The sequence below is a fragment of the Epinephelus moara genome, chromosome 18, assembly GCF_006386435.1.
Source record: "Epinephelus moara isolate mb chromosome 18, YSFRI_EMoa_1.0, whole genome shotgun sequence".
NCBI classification, from domain to species: Eukaryota; Metazoa; Chordata; class Actinopteri; order Perciformes; family Serranidae; genus Epinephelus; species Epinephelus moara.
In genome coordinates, this window is record NC_065523.1 from 14809121 (window position 1) to 14836182 (window position 27062).

The window sequence follows — 27062 nt, forward strand, 5'->3', positions numbered from 1 at the left end:
CTTCCTTCCGCTGTCTTCGTTGGTTTATTTATACACGCGAAACGCGTTCTCTGGCTGGCTGGATTGTCCGCTCGGGCTGCCTTACATACATGGCGGCGCAAGATGGCAACCTCTCTAAAGCAAGGCCCTTGCTATATATATATAAAAGCATAATTATAAGGCTACGAAAACCAAACGAATTTTATTTTATAGCTTTTATACACTTATATAAACATATTAATGGGTAGAATATTCAGATTCAGATTCAGATTTGACAATAAACCATGCCAAATATTACACACTGGCCCTTTAAAATGACAACTTGACATTATTCAGGATGACATTACCAGAAGATGTCTTTGTTATGACAAGTTGACATTAAATTTGTTTGGGATGTCCTTATAATGACAACTTGACATTAATCAGGATGACATTACTAGAAGTTGTCTTTGTCATAACAACTTGACATTAACAAGAAATGCACCTCTTTTTGTGTTTATGACAAGTTGACATAATGGTTGTTATTGTTATGACAAAGCCATCTTCTGGTAATGTCATCCTGGTTAATGTCAAGTTGTCATGATAAGGACATCCCAAACAAATTTAATGTCAACTTGTCATGACAAAGACAACTTCTGGTAATGTCAGTTTGATTAATGTCAAGTTGTCACAATCAAGACAACCCAAACAATGTCAACTTGTCATTACAAAAACCAAATGACACTTAATGACAGCAGTCAAAAATGTTTATGACATGTATATAATGTTTATGACAAGTTCATGACAGTGTCATGTCCAGAGTTGGGTATAACGCGTTACTTTGTAACGCGTTAGAGTACTTTGATTACTTTTAAAGTAACCCTTACCCAACACTGGTCATGTCATAGTTATGACAGTGTCATGTCACCCTTATGTTGATACCTTCAAGTCTTATTCCCCCAATCCCAAATGGATCCCTTACAGACTCGTTGATGCAAGCCCTAAGCCCTTACAGACCTAGGACCAATTCCATTTCTTCCCCTTAGCCCTTGTCTTGGCCCTTCCTCTTGGTTTTGCGCATTCACGTGAGGGGAAGTGGTGTACCAATTCTCCGTCTGACGGAGAATGTGAAGTGTGTCATACAGATTACTGTTAATTTATCATGTTGATCTGTTCTGTATGACATCTATTGCATGTCTGTCCGTCATGGAAGAGGGATCCCTCCTCAGTTGCTCTTCCTGAGGTTTCTACCTTTTTTTTCCCCCGTTAAAGGGGTTTTTGGGGAGTTTTTCCTTATCCGCTGTGAGGGTCCTAAGGACAGAGGGATGTCGTATGCTGTAAAGCCCTGTGAGGCAAATTGTGATTTGTGATATTGGGCTTTATGAATAAAATTGAAAATTGAAATTATTAAGTGTTATCAAAAAAACACGTATGATGTACTGTATGTATCGTAAAGGCCATAACCTCCTGCTCAGTGTTGCAGGGGTTAATTAAAATGAAACAGAAATTACAGTGCAGCAGCTAAAGTGTGATGATATTACTGTTACCATAGAAAACCAGGGCAGCTGCAACACCAACACGCTGGTCGACATTTTTCCCAGCATCAGGGAGCCAATTTTTATCGAGCTGTTCTCTGTGTTTTTTCCTGTGTTTCCTGACCACAGAGATGGAGGTTAATCACACATTAATTAAAAACACGTCAGTATCAGAGTTAACAGAGTTCTTTGTGATAATATTTGTCAGCAGCTGCGGCAACACCTGAAGGGAGGTCACAACACAGCAAATGTATTTTTATTGCATCTTTTTTCAAAGTGCTTTACTTAAGACATAAAGGTATTAGAAAGGATATAAAAGAAACACAATACAATATAAAGACAGTGTGATAAGACACACATTAATACGATTAAAAAGGATAAAAACAAAGTAATGTCAAAGATTGAAATAATATAAACAGTAAAATTACAGTGCAGCTACAGTGCGGTACACTGTTTTATAAAAACACAGTGGCAAACATAATGGTTCTTAAGATCTGATTTTCCAACAGAGAGTTGGAAAAGATCTCATGTTTTCAGGGAGTTTGTTCCAAATATTTGGTGCATAAAAACTGAATGCTGCTTCTTTGTGTTTAGTTTTGACTCTGGGGAACGTAAGAAGATCTGTCTCAGACAATCTGAGAGATGAACGGTTCACAATCTCAGAACCCATCGGCTATCATCTGACAACGATAAGCCTCTTGAGGCAACGGCCAATATTTCGGGAGATCCAGTGTTGCCGGCGGATATTCGGGCCAAGACTTTCTCTTCTGTGCGCAGCTCATTGTTTGCAGTTTGATTAACAACTAGACACAGATAATCTCTATAAACAGATATCTGCATATGAATGCAGATGAATTAGATTAAGAGCTAATAAAAAGCCAAATCATCACCAAGCTATAGCCGATGGGTTCTGAGATTGCATTTTGGCTAATGAGTTCAGCCTCTCATGCTCTCCACATGAACTGTTTACTTGCAGGCATCAAAATGGACAAACAAAAACCAGAACACTCTCAGTACTAAAATCTTGTCCCGTTGCCTACAGATATCTGTTTATAGTGATCAGAAAAGAGCAGATCAAAAATGTATTTTGGCCTAAACCCACTGTAGAATTTCAAAGTCAGTTATTTGACAAACTGGATCAATTTGAAAAACTGTAAAAACAAACAAAAAAACAACCTAAATGCTTTCAGAAAAATGTTGTACATTTGTTATAACAATCATCCATCCATTTTCGTAACCGCTTATCCTCTTGGGGGTCGCAGGGGGCGACATTGGGCGAGAGGCAGGGTACGCCCTGGACAGGTCACCAGACTATCACAGGGCTGACACATAGAGACAAACAACCATTCACACTCACATTCACACCTACAAGCAATTTAGAGTCACCAATTAACCTGCATGTCTTTGGACTGTGGGAGGAAGCCGGAGTACCCAGAGAAAACCCACGCTGACACGGGGAGAACACGCAAACTCCGCACAGAGGGGCTCCCTCCTGGGATCAAACCAGGAACCCTCTTGCTGTGAGGCGAGAGTGCTAACCACCACACCACCGTGCCGCCCTTATAACAATCATACAGTATAAATCAATACTCATTAAAAAAAGAATTACTAATGAATTAGTTCAGAAGAATAAACAATAAAATAACATATGACATTGTAAAAAAAAAACAATAAAACATACAAATTAGCTTTCTAACTGAACTAGGGGTGCACTGATTTTAAATTTCTGGGCCAATACTGACACTAATAACAATAACAATTTTGCCAACAGCCGATGTTTTTATATTGGTGTGTCTTTTGTTTTTTGTTGTTATTTATTCTTCTGTTGTGCCAGGGAAACATAGATATCTACACTATAAAAAACAAGTCATTTAATTCAAACTTTAAATGAGCACAAAATCAATGCACATTTATGAAACAATCTTTAACATAACCTTCTTTCACATGAAAACAGATCTTTAAAAGATAAGCAAAAAGCCTTTTTACTATATATGATACATCATAATTCCCTCTAATATCTGTTTTATAGTGCTGTGAAAACATCAACATATTTCTCCTTCAAACAGCTGTAATTATTCAAGTTTCTCACCAAAAGCTACATTTTACAAGACTTCATCCAAGACATCATGAGAACATTGTAATTTACCTTCACCTAATAACTATTTTTGCTTGAACGCTTCACAATGTAAATCATTGCAACCTCTGTGAGCTGTTGGTTGCGGCCTCCAGCTGCTTTGAAGTAATGATAACTAGCTCTCCTCCTGCTGATTTAATGTTCTTTCTCTCCACATCCACTCCTCTCAGTGGTGTTGTTGAGTGGGCACCAGAGAGCTTTTGTCGTTTTGACATGATTAAGATACAGCGTGTTTCAGGGTTCACGTGACGTCAGATGACTTGCCCATCTCCAGCAGGTAAAGTGTACGAGCTGGGGAGGGGGGGGCTAGAAAAAAAAGGCCCCTCTATTATTTAGTAGGCTGTGTAGTTATGTTGTTGTGGCCTCATGTAATAGTTCAAAATAACAGTAGTAATAGTATTCGTAAAAAAAAAAAAAAAAAATACTAAAAGATAATTATTTTGACTTTTTTTCTTCCCCAATTTGTGGCGCCCCCTATGGATGACAGCACCTTTAGCATTTCCCTATACTGCCTATGCCATGGGTCGGCACTGTCTTTACCGCTTACAATTAATAGTATTATTAAAGGAGCTGTATGCGACATTTAGAGCACATCTGTGATACATATCTATGATTCAGAGTCTGAGTCAGGATTGTTTACACTCAACATGGAGGTTTCTGAGCCAGGGGCTAGCAACTAATGGTGCTAACAGCACAAACAGTGCTAACAATGGTAACAGTGCTGACAGTGTTTTGGTGGCTGAGGGTGCTACCGTTTTGTGACTGTTGTCAGGACGGCATTATCAGCGGTAACCACAGTGAATGCAGTGCAGAGTGGTGGCGGTTAGCTAGCCCGTGGGATACACACATGGGAACGAACAGCGAAACTCTCGCAGAGGTAGAGTGACTTCATTCTGTGTTCAGGACGCCATTACTTCACTAGCATGTATCATTACATAGCAAATTGTTGTAGTATAATAATGATCCGAATCTCATATCCAGAACCTTCAAACAAACTGAGACTCCACTTCCTTTCTTACGCACGCTACGCTCATTAAAATGAGATTGGGAGGGGCTGACTCAATGAGAACGGCTGCACTTTGTCTTGGTTTAATCAAGACCGTGTTTGATGATTAAATCATTAATTAAAACATGATTTACCTGACAAAGACCTGACATTTCATAGTACGGAAATTAAAAGCATTTTTTCCCCATTTAAAGTTTTTTTGTGGAGTCAGACTGCGGCTAACGAGTAATTTGTATCAGATTCCATAAATCTGCTGATTAAGTTCAGCACATTTAGTTCACTCTACCCCTTAGCAAAGCAGGACGAGCATGAACATGGATTCCAGAAGAAGAGCCTGTTTTTTTGCGAAGGTTGGGGTGACAGCTTGAGGCAGAAGGTTCACGCCCAGTAGGAGGAAGAGGAGGCATATTTGGAGTAGCAGAAGAACAGCAGAGACCCTTTCTGTCCTGGGCATCTTCTCTCCTATCCGCACTCATACCACACAAATATTATTGGTGTTAATTTAAATAGTGGTGATTCGAGGTGCAGCAGTGCAGCTTAGTGGCATTCATTAACCTCACATCCACTTCCTCAATCTCTGATCTCAGCTTGGTACAGATATCCCTGTGAGGAGAGATTCGGGCAGACTGATGAGGCAAACTTCTTGTGACCTCGCTGGCATTATCAGTCTCGTCAGCCTGCGCAGGAGAGAGCTGTCTTCTCTTTTTGTCGTCTTCGTTATCAGCGAGGTTGGTGTTACAGATTATGCTGTGTTTGGGTGGAGGCAGGCAGAGGACGTGGCAGTGACCGAGGGGTGAATTTAATGCCAGCATTAACCGGTGCTTCCATTTTATCAGTGGATCCTAAAAGTGGTGAGGCAGTAGAGAGTGAAGGGAGGATCATTAGGGAGACTGATCCATGAGCTGATCATCAGCATGCTGACTCTAAGCCAGTGGTGTTGTGTCTTGGTGGTGCTGGGGCAGCTGCATCATCTCAGGCCTGGCAGATGGGTGTCGCAGGCCAAAACAAAAATGGGCCATCAGTACTTCAACTCAAGCCAGCGGGGCGGGACTCAATTCGCTTTCACCTCTATTGATTTAGCTGAACATGAAGTGAATCTACTTTTCATTAGCTGCAATGAGCTGCTAATCCTCGATTGTTTCACTCTAATTGTTGAGGAAAGAGACAATAATTTTGAGCTTGCAAAGTGAAAATTTTGATGTTTCATTACTTTTTTATTAGTATTCTCAGGAGATGTTTTTTAAATCATACCCTCAAGACTCTTTATGTAATTTAATCTAAAATTGACCCCTACTCTGCAAGTGGAGCTGCTGAGGTCAGCTACAGTACAGACTGAAGCAATATCCATTCACCTGCTCTTTTTAAAATAAGACATGAAATGAAAGTGCTCTTTCCGACTATGTGCTCCAGCCTCCCTGTGGTTTCTTTTCGTATCTTAGTTTCCGTCCTGCCTGGGGCTGAATTACAGCTCAGCTAAGTGTCGTGATCACAATTAAAAGTTCAGTTTTACCTGCAGAGTTCGTCTTTTTTTCCCCCCTGTAATTTTCTGTAAGTTCCTGCCCAGGCAGAATTGACAGCCCTGACGTCTACAGGTAGCATGAACTCCAGAGTGTTTCCTCTTGTTCTGCACGTGCAGTATTTACATCTTTCCAATCAAAATGAGGACACAGGCGAATACAAAGGGAGGCTTCTGTAATATCTGATCTGCAACAGAGCTTTTTTGTGAATTTGTCATGTTCTCATTTTTAAAGCTGCAGTGGCATCTTTTACAGATTGGTGACTCCAAACTGTGACAGAGATGACTGAGAAATCTCTCACAGTCAGCGAACACGGCACACTGAAAGCTCATGTTTATGGAAACGACTTTAAATTTGCTTTATAAGGAGATATTTATTCATCTCAAACTTCACAAAAAGAAAAATGGCTTATAGTTGTCTCTGGATGGATTTCTCAACTTTTTACAAAGACAGTTTGTGCTTTTTTTTAATTTACAACTTACTCAAAGTGCGATTGCATCCTCATTTTTTGCACAAAAAGCTGCACTAATCAATATTTTTATGTTGACAGTGGATTAAATGATGATGTTTAGTGTCTTTCAGCTATTTGTTTTGGTTTTTGGGCCACAAATGCGTTACTTGTTTCAGTCGTAAAACCCTATTCAAGCTCATTTTTAGCCCTAAACGACAGTTGTTTTCAGTGGAGAACCTTAACATGAATCAAGCCTCCACCTTCCCCAATTCTCAAGCAGTCACAAGGACAACTAAACGAATGTGCAAACAATCACATTTATTTGCAGTTATATTGGTTTATTAATTAGACTTCAGGTGGGCCAAGACCAACAAAACAAATTACCTTTAATTTATTAAGCCATCAAATCTAACCTGGAGAAATAAAAGAAACCAAAATACATCCACTAACCACTAACTTGATAAAACAGGAGAAAACAAAGTTAACAAAATCGACAGCCCACCCCTGCTACCTCCAGCAGAACATAGGATACGATCGATCTGTGTATGCACTCGAGTGGCCAGTTGGGAGAGAAGGAAGATGTTTTTCCTTCTGCCTAGAGAGTTTTGGCTCTCCATGGACTGTCCGTCAACCAATCATCTGCAGGAGTCAGAAGTTGGTTCCACTAATGACCATCTCGTCCTCTAAAACACCTACTTCATATACATGCATACACACACTGCACACATCAATACATTCTCACTCCAACCTTGGCACATATTGATGCTTTGGTCATGGACTTTCCATGTCCACATACGATGTGCAAGGTACCCTGGGTGCAATGGTTGTTGACGTTCTACGACACTGTGTCAAGTTCTCTTCTTTCAAGATACACTTCCTTTTTTCACAGGAAATTTAACGTTTACATACAGTCTGTTTTGAAATAAATGCACTATGTCGGTACATCACTTCCTTCAACAACAAACACACATGGTTGGGTTTAGGCAATGAGTGGAAGTGGTCAGGTTTAGGAAAAAAAGAACAGGGTTTGGCTTTAGAATCTTACGGGACAAGAACACCGCTATCTCGTGTGAAAGTCTGCGTTTGTTGGACCCATCCACCACCACTCCCACCCACCCCACTTGGACATTCGCCACCTTAACTTTCGTCCTTGTCCCATGTTGAAGAACGACTCGAATGATTTGGGGTCAATTTGCAGCCTTGCGGGACATTTATTGAAGACACAACCGCAACAAAGAGACAGCACCATAGAACAGTTCAGCAAACATTCTTATACTCCTCCTAACTTTCCATGTGTTTGTATGTGTGTGGTTGCGATTTCCTGCCGTTTCCAGAGCTTGCACTTCTTTTACCTTTATTCTTGGCGTTCTACCATAACTTGTTCTGCCACGCAATGTTTGTTTAAGATCAGTCTGCTCTTGTCAATCTGTTCCATTCAAGGTTGATCAATCTAAGTAAGCATGTTTTGCTTGTAACTTGACCTTTAGGGTCAAATATTTCTTGGCCTTTTCACCATCACGCCTGCCACGTTCCCCCGTGACGCTGCCGAGTGCCGTTAAACTATAACGCCAACCGGCCACATATCATGCCGATGTTAAAGGACGCCTTTTTATGTTAGTTTCTGAGGCTGGAAGTCACTGCCCAAGCACCAGATTCCAGCATCTTCGGAGTGAGACTGTGTTCCACATGCACACACTGACAAAAACAACAGCTGCATCACAAATACGACGAAACTCATTGCAGTTAGCAACCAGCTAATCAAGCTAAGTTAAGACCAATTTGTAGCTAAAAAGAGTGTTAAATTTGTCTGGTGGACTGAAATACAATTTGAACACATCAGCCATAGCAGCTATAGGATAACAATATGCCAGGTATGTGTGTTCAGCTTGTTCCGCTGCACCCAAGTGGCCTAAAAACTGCAGTAATTAATACTGCTTTAAAGGTACCCTTTGGAGTTTCTAAACAGTAACTGGGGCTATGAAGCAACCTCTTTCTTTCATCAGAGATCGGCAATTCTACAGCTGGGTAAGATGTAAACAATGTGGGTTTGAAAGCACTCATAATAAATTATGAAGAGGGAAATGCATTGAACACTTGTTACACAAGAACACATACAGTGTTTTGGTGGGTCTGACCCAGTGAGATTTCCGTCGAGACTTTTTGTGTTAAAGTGATCGGGGTGCTTATCCAGACACAAATGAGCTCCTCAGCGTAACATGTTATCATCAGTGACAGTGACTCCAAGATGATCGAGGAGCCCCAGCAGAACCTCCTCTGCCTCATCACAAAGGAAGCCATATCTAGATTATTCTATGAACCCTGACAACAACTATTAGATATAATGAGTGGCTACCACAGGGCTATCAATCTCTTGGCTTAATCAGCGGCTCCCCAGGGATTTATCCTTTCTGTTCATTTGAAAACCAATAAGTTCAAGGAGAAGGCGGAAGGTGAAGCTGCCCTCCCAATGTAAGCAGTCAGATTAGAAAACTAATAAAGTATAGAGAAAGCTATTGATTGCTTTGCCTGCCATCACTGTCATTTAAATCAAACTGGGGTTTTGATGAATGGAAGCTCGCCACAAGATACACTGTTTTTATTCGCCTCCCTTGTGTTTTATCTACTTGCCAGTGTCACGGCCTCACCTGTGCTTTCACAGACAAGGCTGGCATGAATCATCTACGACTGTCGCCTTCCTCGCGCCGGACTCGAGTGTCGCAGAGCCACTGTTGTGCCATTAAGCGTTTTTCATGCGGCATTCTGCGATAAACATTCAAGGCCTCATTAACATGAATCTATGAAAGTTTTATTGTGGTTTATATTTACAGGCCACTCTCTCATACCCAGTTTATCACTTTGTGTCCTCTGATCGAAGACAATATTGTTGACGAAAGCACACCGGAATATTTCATAGGAAATGCATGCCGTGGCATCGCAGCCATGGAGTGCAGTGTAATTGTATCCGACGCTTGGGTTGGCTATATCCCTAATTAATCAGTGATTTCCCTTATGTTTTAGAATTGCAAATTAGATATGTTGAGCCTTTGAGCTGTTCTTTACACTGACTGCATAGCTGGACTGAGAAACCCCCTTTATGGCTCCGAGCTAATTATTCAGCCTGTGGATCCAGGCTCTGGAAGGCTGTCTCTGACTTTAGCTGTAGGCTGTGTGTGTGTGTGTGTGTGTGTGTGTGTGTGTGTGTGAAGAATACAGTAGGTGTTAGAGGAAGAAAAAGTGTGCATGCATGCATTTGACATTTCCATACTGCGTCCATGTTCTGTATTTTGACCAGTTATTCATTATACATGGATGTGTTTTACTCTTTCAACATTGTCACAGTCCTCGTTCTGCTGTTTAGGAACAATGTTTCTCTTTCTGTGTGCGCATAATGTGTCTGCGTGTGTGCACATGCCTTTTTGGGGTTTCTACGTTAATTTGTTTTGGCAGTGTGAAAGGTTTCTTTAGGTTTATGTGTGGGCTTCATAGCTCCTGAGTTAAAAATGTCTTTTCATCAAACATTCAAGGATGAGATCACAGGGCTGTCGGTGTTGCCAAACATCCGGCCAAACAATGAGAAACAACGTGTGCTCAAGGCAAAATAATCTGAAGCCCACACACTTGGTTGATCTTGCGGCAAATTAGTCTCGTGTCTCGTTGTGTGTTTCAAAGCTGTTTTATAATAATTTGTGTAGCCTCAACGATGCATGGTGAAAATTATCTGATGTTTTGCTAACAATTCGCAGCTGCCAAACATTTCAGACAAACTACAAAAAAATTAGCTATATTCTGGGTTTGAATATTTGTTTTCTGTTTTACTCTACCTCATAGCAGGTTCAGGGAGTTCAATTAAAAAATGAAAAAAAAAAAAAGACATTAAAAAAGTCCTTTCTAATCACACAGGGAGAAAATGCTCTACTCTGTAATTAGCAGAAGGCTGATGAATGCTGATGAGTCGAGATGAGCAGATTGTAATTTTCTTGGCCGATTCTGATTTTTTAAAGGTCTGACCTGCTGATTCCAAGTGTATCGAATTTCTTTCTCTCTAACTTTTTGTAACTTCTCTTTGAGGGAACTTTATGTTAATAATAAAACATTGACTTTGAAATAACTTTTTTATTTCTCCCAATGTGCACAGAGCTACAGGTACATCTCTCACTCTCACTCACTCAAAAAAATTCAAAATGAATAAGTGCTCCAGGTAACTGCAGAGAGATTTTTTTTTTTTTTTTTTTGGAACAACTAAAATCTGAAAATGAATTGCATTACATCCCACAGTATCTGACATGTTTTACTTTCCCAAAAAGAAAACAGGTGAAACAAGATGTCGCATCTCAAGGGGTTTATCCCGTTAATAAAGAAATTTCAAACTAATAACAACACACCTAATGTCATTCACTTACATCAAATATTAGGAAAAACAAGAGTAAACCTCAGTCAAGCGTTAAAGAGATGGAGGGAGCTCCATGACCAAAGAGGCTTCAAAATCGATGTCCAGCTAGCTTTCTTTCTAATGGATCAGTCAGTAACACGGCTTAATGTTAGCTAGCCGAGAGAGGACTGTACTGTACTGGCTGCTAGTTAACTCCTAGCTGGCCAGCATTGCAAATCGCCGAACCAGGGACCGGGTAGCGAGTGTTGGTCGACTGACATCCTTGTTGCCATTCTCCCTATCTCTGATCCCCACGGTCAATTTGGTCGTTGCAACAGTGCGAGCAACACCGCTGACGCTAGGTGGCGCCAAGCTAAAAAAAAAAAAAAAAACAAACGAATCCTATCTGTTGTCTCTTTAAAGTCCAACTAAAAATAAAGTGCTGTATTTCTTCTCTTCCAAATGTAAACAGGTGCAACGTAGAAACAGAGGTATATAACAATCCACAGGTACCCGCCGAGCAGTGGCGTAAGGAAGTTACAATGGACCCCAGTGCACACTATTATGACAGACCCCACGCTATCGTGTATATCTTGACATGACATGAATAGAGAATTTACATTTGACAACATCAACATACATATCACCCAGCAATAATTGTTACATATCTTACAAAAATATCGAAGAAAGACATTAATCTTTTAATTATATCGTTTTTATCGTTTATATAAAGATTTTATAACATATATAGAAAAAAAGCATTTTTTTTTTTTTTAGATAGCTACTGACTATTTTTAAAAATTAAAAGAAAAAAGAAAATCATAACGCAGATGAGTTTGCCTTTTTGGGGACATGCTGTATATAGCAAAAGGTGCCATTTTCAATAATGTACTTTTTCTTTATCATTTATCTTTAAACAGAGGTTTATTTCCCCAGTGCAATCGCACCGGCTGCACTGTCTTTATTTACACTGCCGAGCAACCCACACAGAAGTTGTGTAGTGGGTAGAAATATATTTTTTTAAGAGAAACTCTCAAGTACAAGCACAGGTAAAAACGAATTAATTGTAACCAAGCAGCAGGTGAGAGCAAAAACACTTCATGGCATCAAACACAACAGCCAGTGAAAGAGACTTTTCCTCAGCTGGATTTGTGATTAAAGAACAACAAATCCAGCGACTATGGAAAATAATCTTCTGCAAAGGCACAAGTCCAAAGGCAATTAAATGTCAGCATGGTGAGCAGCAACACACTGTAGTTGGTGATTGATTCTGCCAAATATGCGACACTTATTTGTGATTTGAATTCATGTTTCTACATGTACATGTACAAGTATAGGCACTTTAAAGTGAGTGACTGTGTAGCCTGTGTGTCGGGTCACGGGACTTACATCATCAGGTCAGGGCAGGTCTGGATTTTACTTGAAGATAATTGAGGGTAACAGGTTGGTTCTGGTCCTAAGCATTGCAAGTATGACATTGCAAAACTGGATCCATTCAGGACTCTGCAACAAGGCACCTTTAGGTTGTCAACATGTGGATAGGCCTAATATAATCACAATCATGCAAATAATGGCAAGGTTTTTTCACAATCAGAAGCATCTCTGCCTTCTTGCCAGATACTCGGTTTCTTCTCTCTTCTAAGCCAACCTAAACAAGCACTCACTGTCAATGCTTGTACACGAGACTCAAAGGTCATTGATCCTCCATTAGGTCCTGCATTTTCATTTCTGCTGATGGGCAATGCAGACAGGTAGGGGTCCAAAGGTACAGGTACTATGGATGCTTCTGCAACAGGCTCCTCAGCAGCTCCTTTCTGATGTTGCCAGACCTTCTCTGAACTGTCTCCAATGATGTATTTTTCGCCCTGCCCGCACCATCGTCTGTGTCTGCTCTTATCTCAAAAACCTGTTTAAGCGCAGTGCTATCTGGAATGACGTCTGCAGCTGTTGCTATCAAAGAGCTGATTTCTTTTGTGAGTCCCTTGAATGGTGCAATGAGGCTCAACACATTATAAGTGATCCCTAGCTGATACGGTTGCATGTGGCTGGCAGCTTATGCTCTGCAGCGTATGTCCCCAGAGCAGGGCTCTGCTCCGTCAGTGATTCCAGCAGTCGATGCTGTTCCATCTAGTAGGGACATTTAGCTGCAATTGGTTCTTAGGCCGACCCAACTGTGTGTGGATGCCGTGAAGCCGCAGGAGGGCAAGTGTTCAAATGCCGGACAATCTTCCTTCCAGTCGCCCACGTAAATGATGCTTTGTTAGGACAGCAGACCCTCATTCACTGCCAACTGCAGTGTGTGTGCCATGCTAGGCAAACTTGCCAATTTGCCCTCATCCATTGCTTTGGTCATATCTCCAGTGTATTCTCGCAACACTACATGAACCCTGGTCTTGTTTATGTGACACTGTTGCAACATTGTGTCCAATGTGGCTGTTAGATTGGTAGGTTTCCTGACAGTTTAGAGGGACTTGGTGTTGCTGGAATTCCTAGTCCACCCACTGTGCAGTCAGGCTGAACACTGACAGCAAGCTTGCGTTAAATGTCCAAATACCAGTTGTAAAACTGATAGTGCTTTGGAATCAGCTTGTAGCAGGCTGTGTGTGAGGCATGAATCAAGATTAAATCATTCTGATAGTGGGAAGTATTGTAATATACTCTGCATTGTGTATCTTGGGCTCAGGTGATGTATTACATTTCTGAAACATCTATCCTTGACTTTGGAAAATGACTGGTTGGCCAATGCCATGAATTCTATGATTGTCCTCGTAAAGGCTTTGGTCTTTTCATTGCCGATACCAGTGAAAGATTGCAGAGGCTGCTCGCTTTTGACTGGCTCTGTGTTTTCACTAGCTTTAGTTTTGCATTTGCACTGCATTGGCTTTTGTAATTGAGCATGTTCAGCTGGGTGATGGTGTTTTAAGTCTGTAATTAAGTTTATGCTCCGACCGTTCGTGGTTGTTCCTCTGCAGTTGTATTTATACCTTAAAGATGTCGCAAATTGCGAAGTTTGTCTCTTCTTCAATGACAGTAAAGAACTTCCACACTGAGGACATGTTTTAACGTGTGTGGCTGTAGTCCGTTACTGTCTGTCCTGCTGTCCATGCGACATGAATGTGTGTAAGTTTGACCTGCACAGAATCGTCCATATTTGAGGCTGGCCGACATCGGTCATGGCCAATCAAGCAGAAAGTCACCTTATTCCATACACCAGCTGTTCATCAGTGCATCCCTCCTGATGAGTAAAACCTTCAGTTTTATTAAACAATGCATCAAAGCACTGAGTGAACAGGAGCACTTAAGCTTAGTTGGCTCGGAACTCTGTTTACTTGTATTGATGAGGCTTATTTAACTTAACTGTGTTGGACAGAGATGCTTCATTGGCTGACGTGATATTGGCAAACCAACTATGAACTAAAGCTGCACCATTAAAGCGAAGAAAAATGGTAGCAAAAGTGGGTTTAAATGAGAAACAAGGTAAGACGATATCGTCCTTGCACAGACTGCATAAGAGTTGATGTTGTGTGGGTGTTTGATGTGTTTACACAGAGCCACTAAGGACACGCTGTGAGATTGAAAAACTCCTCTAATCCAAGTTTCATGGGAGATAAAATACGAGCAATTGTAACATTCAACATATTGGTGGCAGTTATTTTTTAATTTTTACTTTGCTCACTTTCCTCTCTGTAATCTCCCTGTATTTCTTCATTTGTTTAGTTTGAAGGTACTGTATCTTATGTGGTGGGCTTGGGTGATTTCTCTACATCTTTCTCTTGGAAAAATAGTAAATGGTTGGCAGTTAGAGCAACATCAACAGTAGAGGTTTGGTCTGTCTGGTATTATTTTGCTCTCAGATCTGGAAAAATGGCTCCACAGTATGAATGTGTGTGCATAATGTAGGAAAACTATACATAAAACAACATTATTAACACCTGACTGTAAATTAGAGACATCAAAAATAGAACTTTTTTTGCAGCCTAGTTGCCACAAGACAATGTTGGCATTGTTATGTTTCTGCAAAGCATGGATACAGTATATTGGCATTTTTCATATGTATCATGCTAATGTTTCTAAAGCCATGTAGTATATGAGCTGACTTTGTTGATGGTGGATGGTGTGACACCTAGGTTTGATGCCTGTCAAGCTGCAGACCTCTGCTCAAGATCTACAACAACAAAAACGGTTGTGTTTTAGCTACCCATCGCAGCAGCCTTTTAGCCAGCAGACGTGGGTGTTTGTAACTGAGCCGTCACTGTTTGTTTGTTTTTTGTTTGTTTGCTTCTTAACATAAACACAGAATAAACAAACAAACAAAAACATGATATGGATCCCTTAAATACAGTTGTCATCAATGTTATTCAAAATCAACTTGTCAATGCTACCTCGTGGGCAAACTGTATGGCAACACTGTTTAAGTCAGACGCTAGTATCAGCCTTGTTAATTGATAGATTAGGCTGTACTCAAAGTTCATCCATACATTTTCGTAACCGCTTACTCTCTTGAGGGTTGCGGAGGGGCTGGGGCCTATCCCAGCTGACACTGGGCGAGAGGCAGGATACATCCTGTACAGGTCACCAGACTATCACAGGGCCAACACATAAGCCCCTTTTAGACAGGAATTGTGCAAATTTGCAGGAAAGCCCAATCAGTCTTTTTCCAGCATTGGCAGTATAAAAACAAAATCAGGGAGTTTCGGGGGAAATGTGGGGGCGTGAGCAAGTAACAAAACGTGTAGCTCAGCGTGTGACGTACACTGACGTGGGAGGGAAGCCGCGGCTGGTCAGTCCTTCGGCGATTCTCTCGTAAGTCGGCCCGTTCTTCACCGTTGCCGTCATCTGACGGCTTCGTTTGCGAGGACAAGGAGGGCGCACAATTCCTTGTCTCCTCAGTTGCTCATCTTTACAGTGTCTGTCAGGTTTGTGTTTCCCTCTTGCTACTAGCTGCTCGCTAATTCCTGCTATCAGCTGTTTCCTGTTTATCCACCGCCAGTGGGTCGCACGTGCGGCGTCATCAACAGCTCCTCCCACAAGTCTTCAACAGCCCCTCCCATTGCGGAAGGCCGCCTCGGTATGTTTAAACTTAAAGGGTCCCGCCAATATGACTACCCTACGAGGCAGAAAATTGGGCACCTCAGATCAACTCGCCAATCCGGCTCTGTGTGTCTAAACGCTTGCAACTTGCCGGCAAAATGGCCCAACATTCGCGGAAAATCTGGCAGTGTAAAAGGGGGTATAGAGACAGACAACCATTCACACTCACATTCTCACATTCACACCTAAGGGCAATTTAGAGTCACCAATTAACCTATCCCCAACCTGCATGTCTTTGGACTGTGGGAGGAAGCCGGAGTACCTGGAGAGGTAATGGCAAACAGTGTATCAGGTAAAATAGCTATTCCAGCATTGGCTACAACTGCCTACACGGCTAAACCCAAAAAAAGGAAGACAGAACTCGGTTCCCTGAAGCCCCGGAGGGAGGAGAAGGGTGAGGTGGGGCCGGGCCCGGCTGGAGGGCGCAAGGGTCGGCTGTGGGAGCAGAGCCGAGGGCTATCCGCGGAGAGGGAGAGCCGAGCCGAGGGAGTATGTGCAGGTCCACGAGGGAGGGATGGGGAGGGCTGCTGCGCAGAGAGGGAGAGCCGAGGCTCCCAGAGAGGGAGAAATAGAACCAAGTAGGATAAAATACTTGGGTGCTCGTCTGGTAGGAGGGGCTCAGGGCGGAGATGAACGAAACATAACTCAGATGAGACTCAAAAATCAACCGTTTTCAGGCTTTCTACCTACTGCAGCTTTAACATGATAAAATTCCATTAAAGAAAACTAAAATGTCTGGTTTTGTTTTGTGTGTCGGGTTATCAAATGAATCCAATTTGACAAAAAAACGTATTCAAATTTTATTCAAATTTATTCAAATTTATAATTTATTTTTGAAACACAGTCAAAGTGCCTTAACTTAAACTTAAAACTTTAAATGCTTGAACGTAGTTGTTAAAAACTAAATTTTTATAAATTAAAACAAGTATTGAAAAAGGATTTAATACATTTGTGATGAACTATCAAACACCTTAATTGTCCTTAATATCTATTTTATTCTCCCTTTTATTCTCATACACTGTCAAACAAAAAAAATTTGAAAAAAATAAATAAATTAAAATGCAGTCAAATTGGCTGAAAGTACAGTGGAGAGCTCATGTCGAGCAGCTCAGCTGCACTCAAACCTTCACATGCATGCACCCAGCAGTCGCTCATTGCGCCGTAGCTGTGTCTCAGCAGCAGCAGCAGACAAACAGAGGGGGGCGAAGGACAGCGCGAGTTAGCACAGAGAGAGACAGGCGCTCTCATCAGTGACGAGCTCACCGGCTGCGTGGACAGAGCTGTGGCGCAGGAGGAGGAAGAGGAGGAGGAGGAGAGGTGCAACGGGAGGACAAGCTGCCTGAAAACGGGAGCAAAAAAAAAAAAAAGAGGAGCAAAGCGCGAGAGACAACGAGAGGGAGTGTGGAGAGAGAGATCAGTGAGGGGAGAGAAGTCAGTCGGAGCAAGGGAGAGGAAGCAGGCTGGATGAAGCTGACAAGGACACAGAGGGAGGAAAGTGCACACAGGAGCCTTCCCTGACGACGCGGAGAAGTGAGGGAGTGCGTGCGCAAAGTGGAAAAGAAGAAGACGAGGAGGAGGAGGAGGAAGGGGAGGAGGAGGAGGAGAGGAATCCTGACAGGAGGTCGAGCTTACGGAGCTTGACTGACACGGGAGCGAAGCGGAGGAGGAGGAGCGTGAGGGCAAGTTGATGGATTTGATTTGGGGAGAGTATTTTTAGAAGGAGGAGCGCAGACATGAGAGGAATATTGAGATTAGAGATGCTGTCTTTGAGTGGGGCTGAAAGAACTAGGGAGGGAAGAGAAGAAGAAGAAGAAGAGAGAGTGAGAGGAGACAGAAAAAAGGGGGAGAGATGTTGAGATCAGAGTGTGACAGAACAGATTATCTCTGGTCTGGTTTCCCGCAGGAAACCGCTGTGAGTGTATGTCCGTGTGCGCGCATGAGTGCGTCCCTCTCCATGTGAAAGTGTGTTGTAGCATGTTTCTCACTGTGACTGTGGCGCTGAGGAGCGGGTCCGCTTACAGCATGGAGCTACCCAGTGGTTACCCGCAGGACTTAATAACACTGGTTAAAGCCAAGTGGGGGCAAGAGACAAGGAACAGATCAGTGACATCACGAGGAAGTCAAGGCATCTGAAGTGAGACCGCAAAGTGGGACAGAAAACAAATGAGCGCGGGAGACTTTTGTGAATTCAATTAAAGCTCGTACTTAATAGTGACAAGGAACTGATTGCCGCCTCTGGCTCCTGAACGCCTCCGCAAGCCAGCGAAGCCAAAAACACACACAGACATACACACATACACACACACGTAACTCAGAGGAAGAGAAACCACAGCGCTGGAACAAGGCAAGCTCTCCTCTAACAGACTGCACCACACCAACCAATTCCCTCTGCTGTCTTCTCATTATTTTAATTACCTTCCCTTCTTTCATTTGTTTTTTTTTGTCCTCTCTGCTTAGCCCTTGGTATTTTGTATTCCATCCTCCTCTCTCCCTCTCCCTTCCCCTCCCTCTTCCTCTTGCCTTCGCTCTCTCTCTGTCTCATCGTCTCTTGTTCACTGTCACACTAACTGCGGTGGATGCTGGAGTCACTCATGTAGAAGCCACCTTGCTTGGAGCACATTTGCCTAGCTGATTTTTTTTTTTCATTCTTCCCCTGCTGAGTTGGATGATTGGGGCACTCTCTAATCGAGAGACCAGGAGAGATGACCAACAAGTTGCTGCTGCTGAGGTAATCACAGCTCCGCCAGGAGAAGACGACTTCAAAACACATTGATTTCCTCCGGGGGAACTTGTGGGTGCGTCTGCATATAGTGTGTTTACGGTGCAAGACTGCATGGGCCATTAGTATTTGTAAGGCCAAACACATATCCAGGTGTGGATTACAGTAGTGGATTTATCCTGGAGCTACATGTGGGCCCCAGCCCCTGAGGCCTGGCTGGGAAATGAAGCCTTTCCCGCGGCTGTAGGAGCGCTGTGGGCAGCTATGGCCCTGGAGGGGCGCTGTCTCCGGCGGGGATCCCCGGCAATGATCAGAAAGGGTCGTCAGCGGCGTCCTACAAAGCCAACTCTGGCTCGGGTCACTTCCACTCTGCTATCAAGGACACGCCTGCATGGCCTGAGGCATGTTTGCGTCCCTGGTGGCTCTGTGGGCCGCAGGGCCTTCTGGCTACTGGCCCTTTGCACCTCCCTGGGGCTGCTTTTATCCTGGTCCTCCAACCGCCTACTGCACTGGCTTTCTTTCCCCACATACACACGTGTCCACACAGAGTGGGCCAAAGAACTGGCCTTCCCCGCAGTCACTATTTGCAACAACAACCCTATCCGTCTCTACAAGCTCACCAAGAGCGACCTGTATTTCGCCGGCCACTGGTTGGGCCTACTACTGGCTAACCGGACGATGAGGCCCATGGTTCTGGACTTGCTTCAAGAGGACCGTCGGGCCTGGTTCAGAAAGCTGTCGGACTTCAGGCTCTTTCTGCCACCCAGAAACTTTGAGGGAACCAACCTGGAGTTTATGGACAGACTGAGCCACCAACTGGATGACATGCTCCTCTCATGCAAATACAAAGGAGAGCCATGCGGCGCTCACAACTTCTCCTCTGTAAGTCCAACTTTATGTTTTTCTTTCTGCCAACTCTGCATCAAAACCACTTCTCTTGTACTTTCATGTCTTTACACGTTGTCTTAACTGTCAGGTATCCCGGTCTAAACATCAACTGCAGTGTAAAAGTTGCAAATGTATTACATCATGCTGAAACAACATATTGCTCCATTTCATTATCATTTAGGTGGGTATTCTCTTGTGCTGTACCTGCTTTAATGGCTAAGTTTAAGGGCTGTAAAAACACTTGTAAAAACACAGTATACAAGCTGTCGTAACTTCCTGTTATAGCTGACTGTTAAAGCTTTCTCAGACAAGATTAGCAAATGTGTTACTGCGCCGGGCATTTATTAAATCACCACCAGAGCTCTCGTTAAATGAGTGCTTGTGCAACAAAAATAACAAATGAATTGGGCATTTGCAGAGTAAAATATAAAATATATAAATATATGGAAACTTGCATGAACAGTTGCTGTGGTCATGTAGTAGCATGGTTGGAATGGGTTATGTATGAGCTTGTGGCTAGGAATAGCTCCATGTACAAACCCAGCATATCAAAAAGTTTCTTTCACAGTACTGTGCAGCCCCCTCAGAGGACTTAACTGCCTCTGTGTCTGGTGGCTCTCATATCTATCTTCTTTTCTGTGTGGGTGGTTGTGAGTTTGGGGATTTGTGTGCCCGCTCTTCCTTGTACACTCCCTTGGCTCGACTGAACCATGGCAGATGTTTTCTCTGCGGTAATGCAGAAGCTCAAACTGTCTTTGAAAGTTTTCTTTTTTGTCATTTCATTTGTGTTCTTTTTTATCTTGGCACTGTGGCCTCAGAGTCAGTGACTGTCTGCAGCAGAAATGAGACGCGGCAGATAAATACCTGCGTGCGAATGATGTGCACTGTGGCTGGCGGGTCGCTTGTTAAAAGTTCTGTATGTTTTGCTGCTGTGGAGTTTGTTAACCTTTTCCTCACACTTTAAAGTTAAAAGATCAGGGCTGGGTATCATTATAAAACATTGAGACACCCCTACCAGCGCCAGTAACTCAACTTCGATACAGTTTCTTGAACGATACTTTTTTTGATACCAATTTTCTAAAAACCCAGGCTACAAGTTGTTACTTTAATTTTCAGATCTTTGGCATTTTTACACACTCATAGCAGTTTCAGAACATCAAAGGATATAAAAAAACTATTTACCACAGTGTGGTTTAACACCAGTTGCCTGCCTGTTTCAACTCTTCTATGTTTCAGTACCTCAGCATTTTTCCACTCGAAGCAGTTTTACAACATAAAAAAAATACCTCAACTTGAAGTTGTCTGTTAGCACAATTTCAACATAGGTGCCAATTTAGGCGGCTTCACTAATTACATTAATGTTAACCTTGGTAAACAACCATGTACCAGTTGGCTGAATTATGCTTGCTAAATGTTACCTGCCAAAGTCCTGTCACCGTAGCGCCTTCCATAGTAATCTCAGATGAAGGGCAGTCCGACTCAAACATGGAGCAACTCTCTGCTCTTCATTTTCTTTAATGCACGTTGAAGTGTTTCATCAAATTCGTCATGTTGCCAGTCTCAGCAACAATATCCTTTTGCATATATTGCATCGTGCAGTATTGGCTGCAAGCCCGTGGATGTATAAGAGAAGTAGATACAGCAGGGCCAGGACCCTGTTTACTCCTTCGACAGTTGCTCAGTGGCACATGAAGCCAAAAATGTTCAACTGCAGCTTGTGAAATTTACAGGATGATTGGCACTGCTTCTGTACTGTACAGCTCATGGAGCAAGTGCACCAAAGACTTCAGCCGGCTGAGCTTGCTACCTCCAATTTAGCACTCTGCTAACTTGAATGGGGATAAAATGATTCAATCATGTGGCTCCTCTGGACTTTCCAAATGTTATAAGACCAAATGGATTGAATCCCGATAGTGAAACAAGTCATAGGGTTGTGACACTCAAAAAATGTATCCACTGATTCATAAACATCTCTTTAACTGTGTAAGTCAATGGAAAAAAAGTATTTTAGGCCCACAGGGCATCACCTGATGGATGTAAATACACTGTTCGACCACTGCAAAAAGAAATTAGCTTGAAAGCGACAAGTACTGCTGCACATATGTAAAACATTGAATAAAGCCTTATTTGGCTCTACGGGGAGCTGCCTAAAGTCGGATAAACTTCCTCATGTGATGTCACTCGAGTCAGCGTCTTTTGGGGTTTGAAGAAAACACGTTTAAAATGGAAAAACATATGGAGTGTGGAGTTGGAGAGAAGTGACCAGACCTCTTTAGCCCGCTCTTCTTCTTATCTGATTGACACCCGCAGCTCGAAGCCACATTAGCAGCGAACAGTTGGTGCTCGATCTCAAAGATCAAAAGTCCATTCAAATCACTCACAATACATTCACATCCTAACAATGGAAATTTCACTGACACTGTCCCTTATATGATATCATGTGAGAAATGACTGATTGATTGATACTTTCTTGTTACCTTTTCTTGTGTTCACTTCATGGCATTGAATAGTGCAAATCATTACTTACCATTTAAAGAAACATATGTCAAGCATGTCATGCACTGGACTGTCTAACATTGGGTGCTGTTATACATCTTGGCTTTTCATTCAGAATGAAATAAATCTGAATGAAATCATTCAGAATTAAAGTTTTTCCAGGTAGTTTACATGAGAAATATTCATTCCGAATGAGGGTTTACATGGGAGATCAGTTTAATCGCCTTTATTCAGGTCTGCGCAAGGTTTGGGGCAGGGAAGGTTTCTGATTGGATAGGAGGCGGGGTGGATGTTACGTGTTTACGTTCACCGGAAGAAAACACTGTAGTCCTCGCTCCGGATAACAAGATGCTTGACGACGCCGTTCTTAGTGCCTTTTTCGGGCTTGTTTTGCTTATATTCTTGAAGCAGCAGTACGACAACAACCTTGTTCTGCTAATGCTCCGTCTGATGAGGAGTAGAAGAGGGGTAGATGGTCGAAGAAGGGAGGTAGAAGACCGTGCTTTGGCGTATGGAAACCGGTGAGTGCAACGAGTCCAACTGCTCTATCTCAGCCCGTTGCTATGCGCGCTATATACGTCATCACGCCAGAAGGGCAAGGAAACGAGCATGTGCAGAAAGACGGGAATGAACTTAAAGAGGAATGAGCGATTACATGCACACAAAATTCTTTCATTCAGAATGACAAACGGAATAAACCACCCCCTTTAATCAGATTTACATGACCACTTTTAATCGTAATGGCCTTTCTGTCCGAATGAAAGTGGAATTAAACTGTCCATGTAAACATACTGATTGAAAACGCTCATGATTGCCACATGAAAGCAGCATGATTACAATCAGCACCCAACCATGCATAAAGGCACTCCCTTTCACTAAAATGTAGTATATTTTTTTTTGTTCCTATTAGTCTCATACAGGCTAATCGGACTGATCTGTCTTGTAGTTGTGCGTACATGATTTGATCAAAATGACTGATTTTCATCAGTTTTTCCAGTTCTGGTTGGTGGTGCTGCTCTTCTTGCCTGCTTTATTCTGTCTGTTTGCCCTCTGTCAGAAACAGGACATGGTGCATCAGCCCACTGCCTTACAAATGAAGTGCTTAATCAAAAACCTTGCCCTCAAGCCAGTATCCATTAACCATGTTGTGAAGCAACATTCATTTTAGTGCAGAGAGACATTTTCCTTCTTCACTGAATTTAGATGTCAGTGCAGCTGTGAAAAGGTTGTGAAGGTTTGTTGATTTGTCAGCTTTGTTACCTCAGTGTTCTCAGGTCAGTTTTTATGTCAAGGTAATGCATTCAAGGGGTGTGGATTCACTTAACAATGAGTACTACCATTGTGCCCAAGCCAAATGATTTTCTGGCATATAATGTGTCTGAACATTGTGTAAGAATGGATCAAGCTGGTGATGATGGAGGGAAAATTGTCCTTTGAGAACCACTGCTGTGCACATTTTAGACAACCAATCTGTACAATCACTCTTAAATATCAGTCAATCCAGAGGGGGTGAGACCATGAAGGACAAGTTTGCTGCAGCAGCAGCCCTGTTACAAACACAGTGGAACTGTACAGTCTTCCTAATTTTGATCCCAAACTCACTGAGACCTGCATTGAGACGTAGAAGAATGTACAAATTTGTGACAAAAGTGTGTTTCTGTAGTTGGTAGTTATATGTACTGTGTGTTGGATACTGTCAGCTGTGCTTTGCAGATCAGAGCCACACTGACGCCTCAGTCCTGCCTGCTTCCTCATCTTGTTCTTCTTCACAGGGGGCCTCATGCCGTTAACGGGCCCTCAGTGGTTTTGCTAATCTCATTAGCCTGCTGCTGCAAGCTCAGTGGTTTTGCTAATCTCATTAGCCTGCTGCTGCAAGTCAGCAAAGACTCCCCGAGGCCTATTCATTATCACTGCATTTAGAGCACCGTCACTCTAAGACCAGAAACGATGCAACAACCAGATTAAACGGGGGATAGGGAACACGCGTACATAGACTCGCAAGTAAATAAAACAGGACAATCCGTGTGTTGTATGTGTACAAATTGGTATGTCTGCAAATTTGTGGGATTGTCTTGGAGAATCAGAGAGAAATCCACTCTTGATAGAGGTTGGTTATTATGGGATTAAGAGTACAGAGGATGCTTTGAACTGCCAAGCAGTGTGAGGGGAGGAGAAAGGTACAGCAAGAGGTTGGGAGTGAGATGATACAGAGAAAAAGCATCTGGTTGTGAATACAAATGTTTCCCATATTTCTGGCCAAGTTCTTGCAGCAGCAGGAATCCATGTGCTGAATCTACTGTATCACAGTGCATGTGAACTACTGTAGCAGAAGGCTGGCTAATCAATAAATCTATTAGCTTCGTGCTGTAGTTTATGGTGGTCTATTTTGCTCCCACATCTCCAATACCGATACACTCTCAACCACCCCCCAGCTAGTCCCAATCTAACAGCGGGGGATAACGGAGGTGGAATGAGGCGGCAAACTGCTCCAACCGTCCACAATAAAATATAAGTAACACCTTATCAAACACAGCTAGCTAAGCTTCCTCCGTGGGACAGATACACATCTTCCTCTCTCACAGCTCCATCGAGGTCTAGATAACTGTGCCTGCAATGACAAATTAAACAGTGCTCAGAGTTGGAGAGCAGCACCTAATCACACTCTAGGCAGGGTGTGAAAAAAGGTGAATCTCTTTGCCTGGCCACTGTAATGTATCAACTCTATCTCCAGAGAAATCTCATAACCGCAGGGCCACAGTAATGCTGCACCACACTAAAGTGTTTGGCTTGAGCAGGTTTGCTCATATGTGGTTTTGAATTGTGAATTATAGGGGGACAGTGCTGTATGTCAGATTTAGTGTTATTAATGTTTGGGCATTTCTTAAAGCAGCTGTAACCATTTTTTATATTAAACAATGGATCAAATGTCAAAGGGTTTGCTTGTAGTGAACCCTGGGAGAATTATCATCCGACCACAGTTCCTCACTGCTCTACGAAGTGTTTTAGAGTCTTTCAGCTCATTGTTTTGGTTTCATGGTGAACAGCTTTACTGTTTTGGTTCACTTTCAGCCTTGAAGCTTTAAAAACCCACTATATGCCTTCTGCTCGCTAGCAATTAGTAGCTATCGGTAGTAAAAAAGAGATTAATATTGGACTTAAATTTAACAGAAGGCCAGAAACACAACTCCACATGAACACTATGTTACTCGGTCTTCTAGATGTGTTAATATGGAACTCGATGTACTTGTCACATCAAATTAAAAGGTGATAATTACATCCCTATTGTGTTCTCAGCTTGTTTCTGCTGCTCGCAACTTGCAAAAGTTCAGTACATGCAGGTTTATATTCTTCTGTGCAGGTAGGGATGTATTTCTGGTTTGACATTTGACTGAACATTTTTAATGGATGCAAAGTAGCAGTTTGTTCACATAGAAGGGTAAAGTGAAAATGAAAAACTTTTCATCTTTTTTAACCCTCCAGCATTTCCAAGTATTAATTTTCCTCAGAGCCTAGAGACCGCCACAGTTTCTTCCATTGTCCGCCACTTCCGCTTGCAAAAACCTTACATTAGTGTTTCCCATACTTTGATTTCTTTGTGATGGCCCCCACAATATCAGCATTGACCGCCACATATTGATTTTCTTTTTAAAATGGGTAAAATCTTATTTAATCGTAGAGCTGCATGCAGCGCATCGATTCACTCAGCCCCTCCTTGAGATGCTCTTTCTTACTCAATGTTTATCAGACCACAAATAAGACAAGAATTAGCTAGCTTGTGAGCCCTGCAGTCTCTAGTCTGCTAGGAGACAATTCAGCGGGAGGAGAGGACTCAAATTCAGCCAGTGCAAACCTCAGCACCAGGGGTCACAGTGGCCTGGGTCTAATCGGTGTAAAGGCAGCAACAGAAAGTCTACTGATCCACTGGAGTGTCTGTGTGGTCTGGGATCAGATCCCTTGCACTGGGTCCTGCACTGGCTGAATTGTAGTTGCTATAGCAGCTAACTAAAGGTCAATTTTCCCTGCTTCTCTTTGATAGCTGAGGCTAGTTACCAGTGGCTATCAAAACAAAAGCCCTACCCTCTCCCTGTTTTGGTTGTGCAATAGTTGAAACATTTTCTTTTTGCCTTGAATCGAGTCTTAATTTTTCTGGGAGATCGTACCTGGTGGCAGACAGGATTTCATGCTGAAAGTGAGGCTTTTAAGGAACCAGTCTTAATGCGGATGGTGTCATTATTCTATAGCTATTACATTGTGAAATCAACATTTACTTCATTATGATTTTAAAAATTTGTCTAAATCCTTTCTAAGACACAAATCTTTTGCTGTACTGTTGGATTTACAAGCACTTTTTTTCCTGTGTATTCACCTGTAATCCTTTAAGCAGTTGTTTCAGTTTAGCTTAGTCTCCATTGTATTTTTTCCTTGGATTACTCATCCTTTTCTTTTCTGTGTTTTAGCAATACCCTGCTCAGCGCTCCACATGACACATTTAACAGCCTTTTATTGATACTGTGGGTTATCAGGGGCTTGAAATGCAGCTTTAACAGCTCTCTTGTGTCAAATTTCACTGTTATTGTCTACATATTGGTGGTCTTTCAAAGGAGAGCCCTGCTTTATGTGAGGGTAGTCAGTTTAACTCTACAAAAGTCCATTGATCAAACCTTGCCACTCTCTGCTCTATAGGATGTGTTAATGGAATATGTTTCACAGCTGAAAAAGAAAGGGGGGTGTACATCATAGATTTTCCCTGCATTGTTCAGTCAGCAAAGGCATCTCATTGAATTATTTTCAGCTACACCTTCTGTTTTCATTCTGTAGCTCTAATTATTTGCGGTTTTATTGTCAGCGCTTTGGGAAAGCTGAAAAATTTGCACCACCTGTTGGTTCCCCCGTCTTAA

At 42.4% G+C, this 27062-nt stretch overlaps 1 protein-coding gene across 2 annotated transcripts in view; it reads left to right on the forward strand.

Annotated features, from left to right (window-relative positions):
- asic2 (acid-sensing (proton-gated) ion channel 2) overlaps positions 1 to 27062 on the forward strand; it is a 540319-nt gene that overhangs the window by 360680 nt on the left and 152577 nt on the right. Inside the window, exon 1 of one of the 2 annotated variants that reach the window (XM_050069915.1) lies at positions 17658 to 19662. The exons of the other annotated variant lie outside the window; for it this stretch is intronic. Within the exon in view, the coding sequence (XP_049925872.1) occupies positions 18970 to 19662 (693 nt within the window). The 5' untranslated portion in view covers positions 17658 to 18969. Of the gene's footprint in view, positions 1 to 17657; positions 19663 to 27062 lie in introns of those variants that run through there. 2 annotated transcript variants of the gene reach the window in all.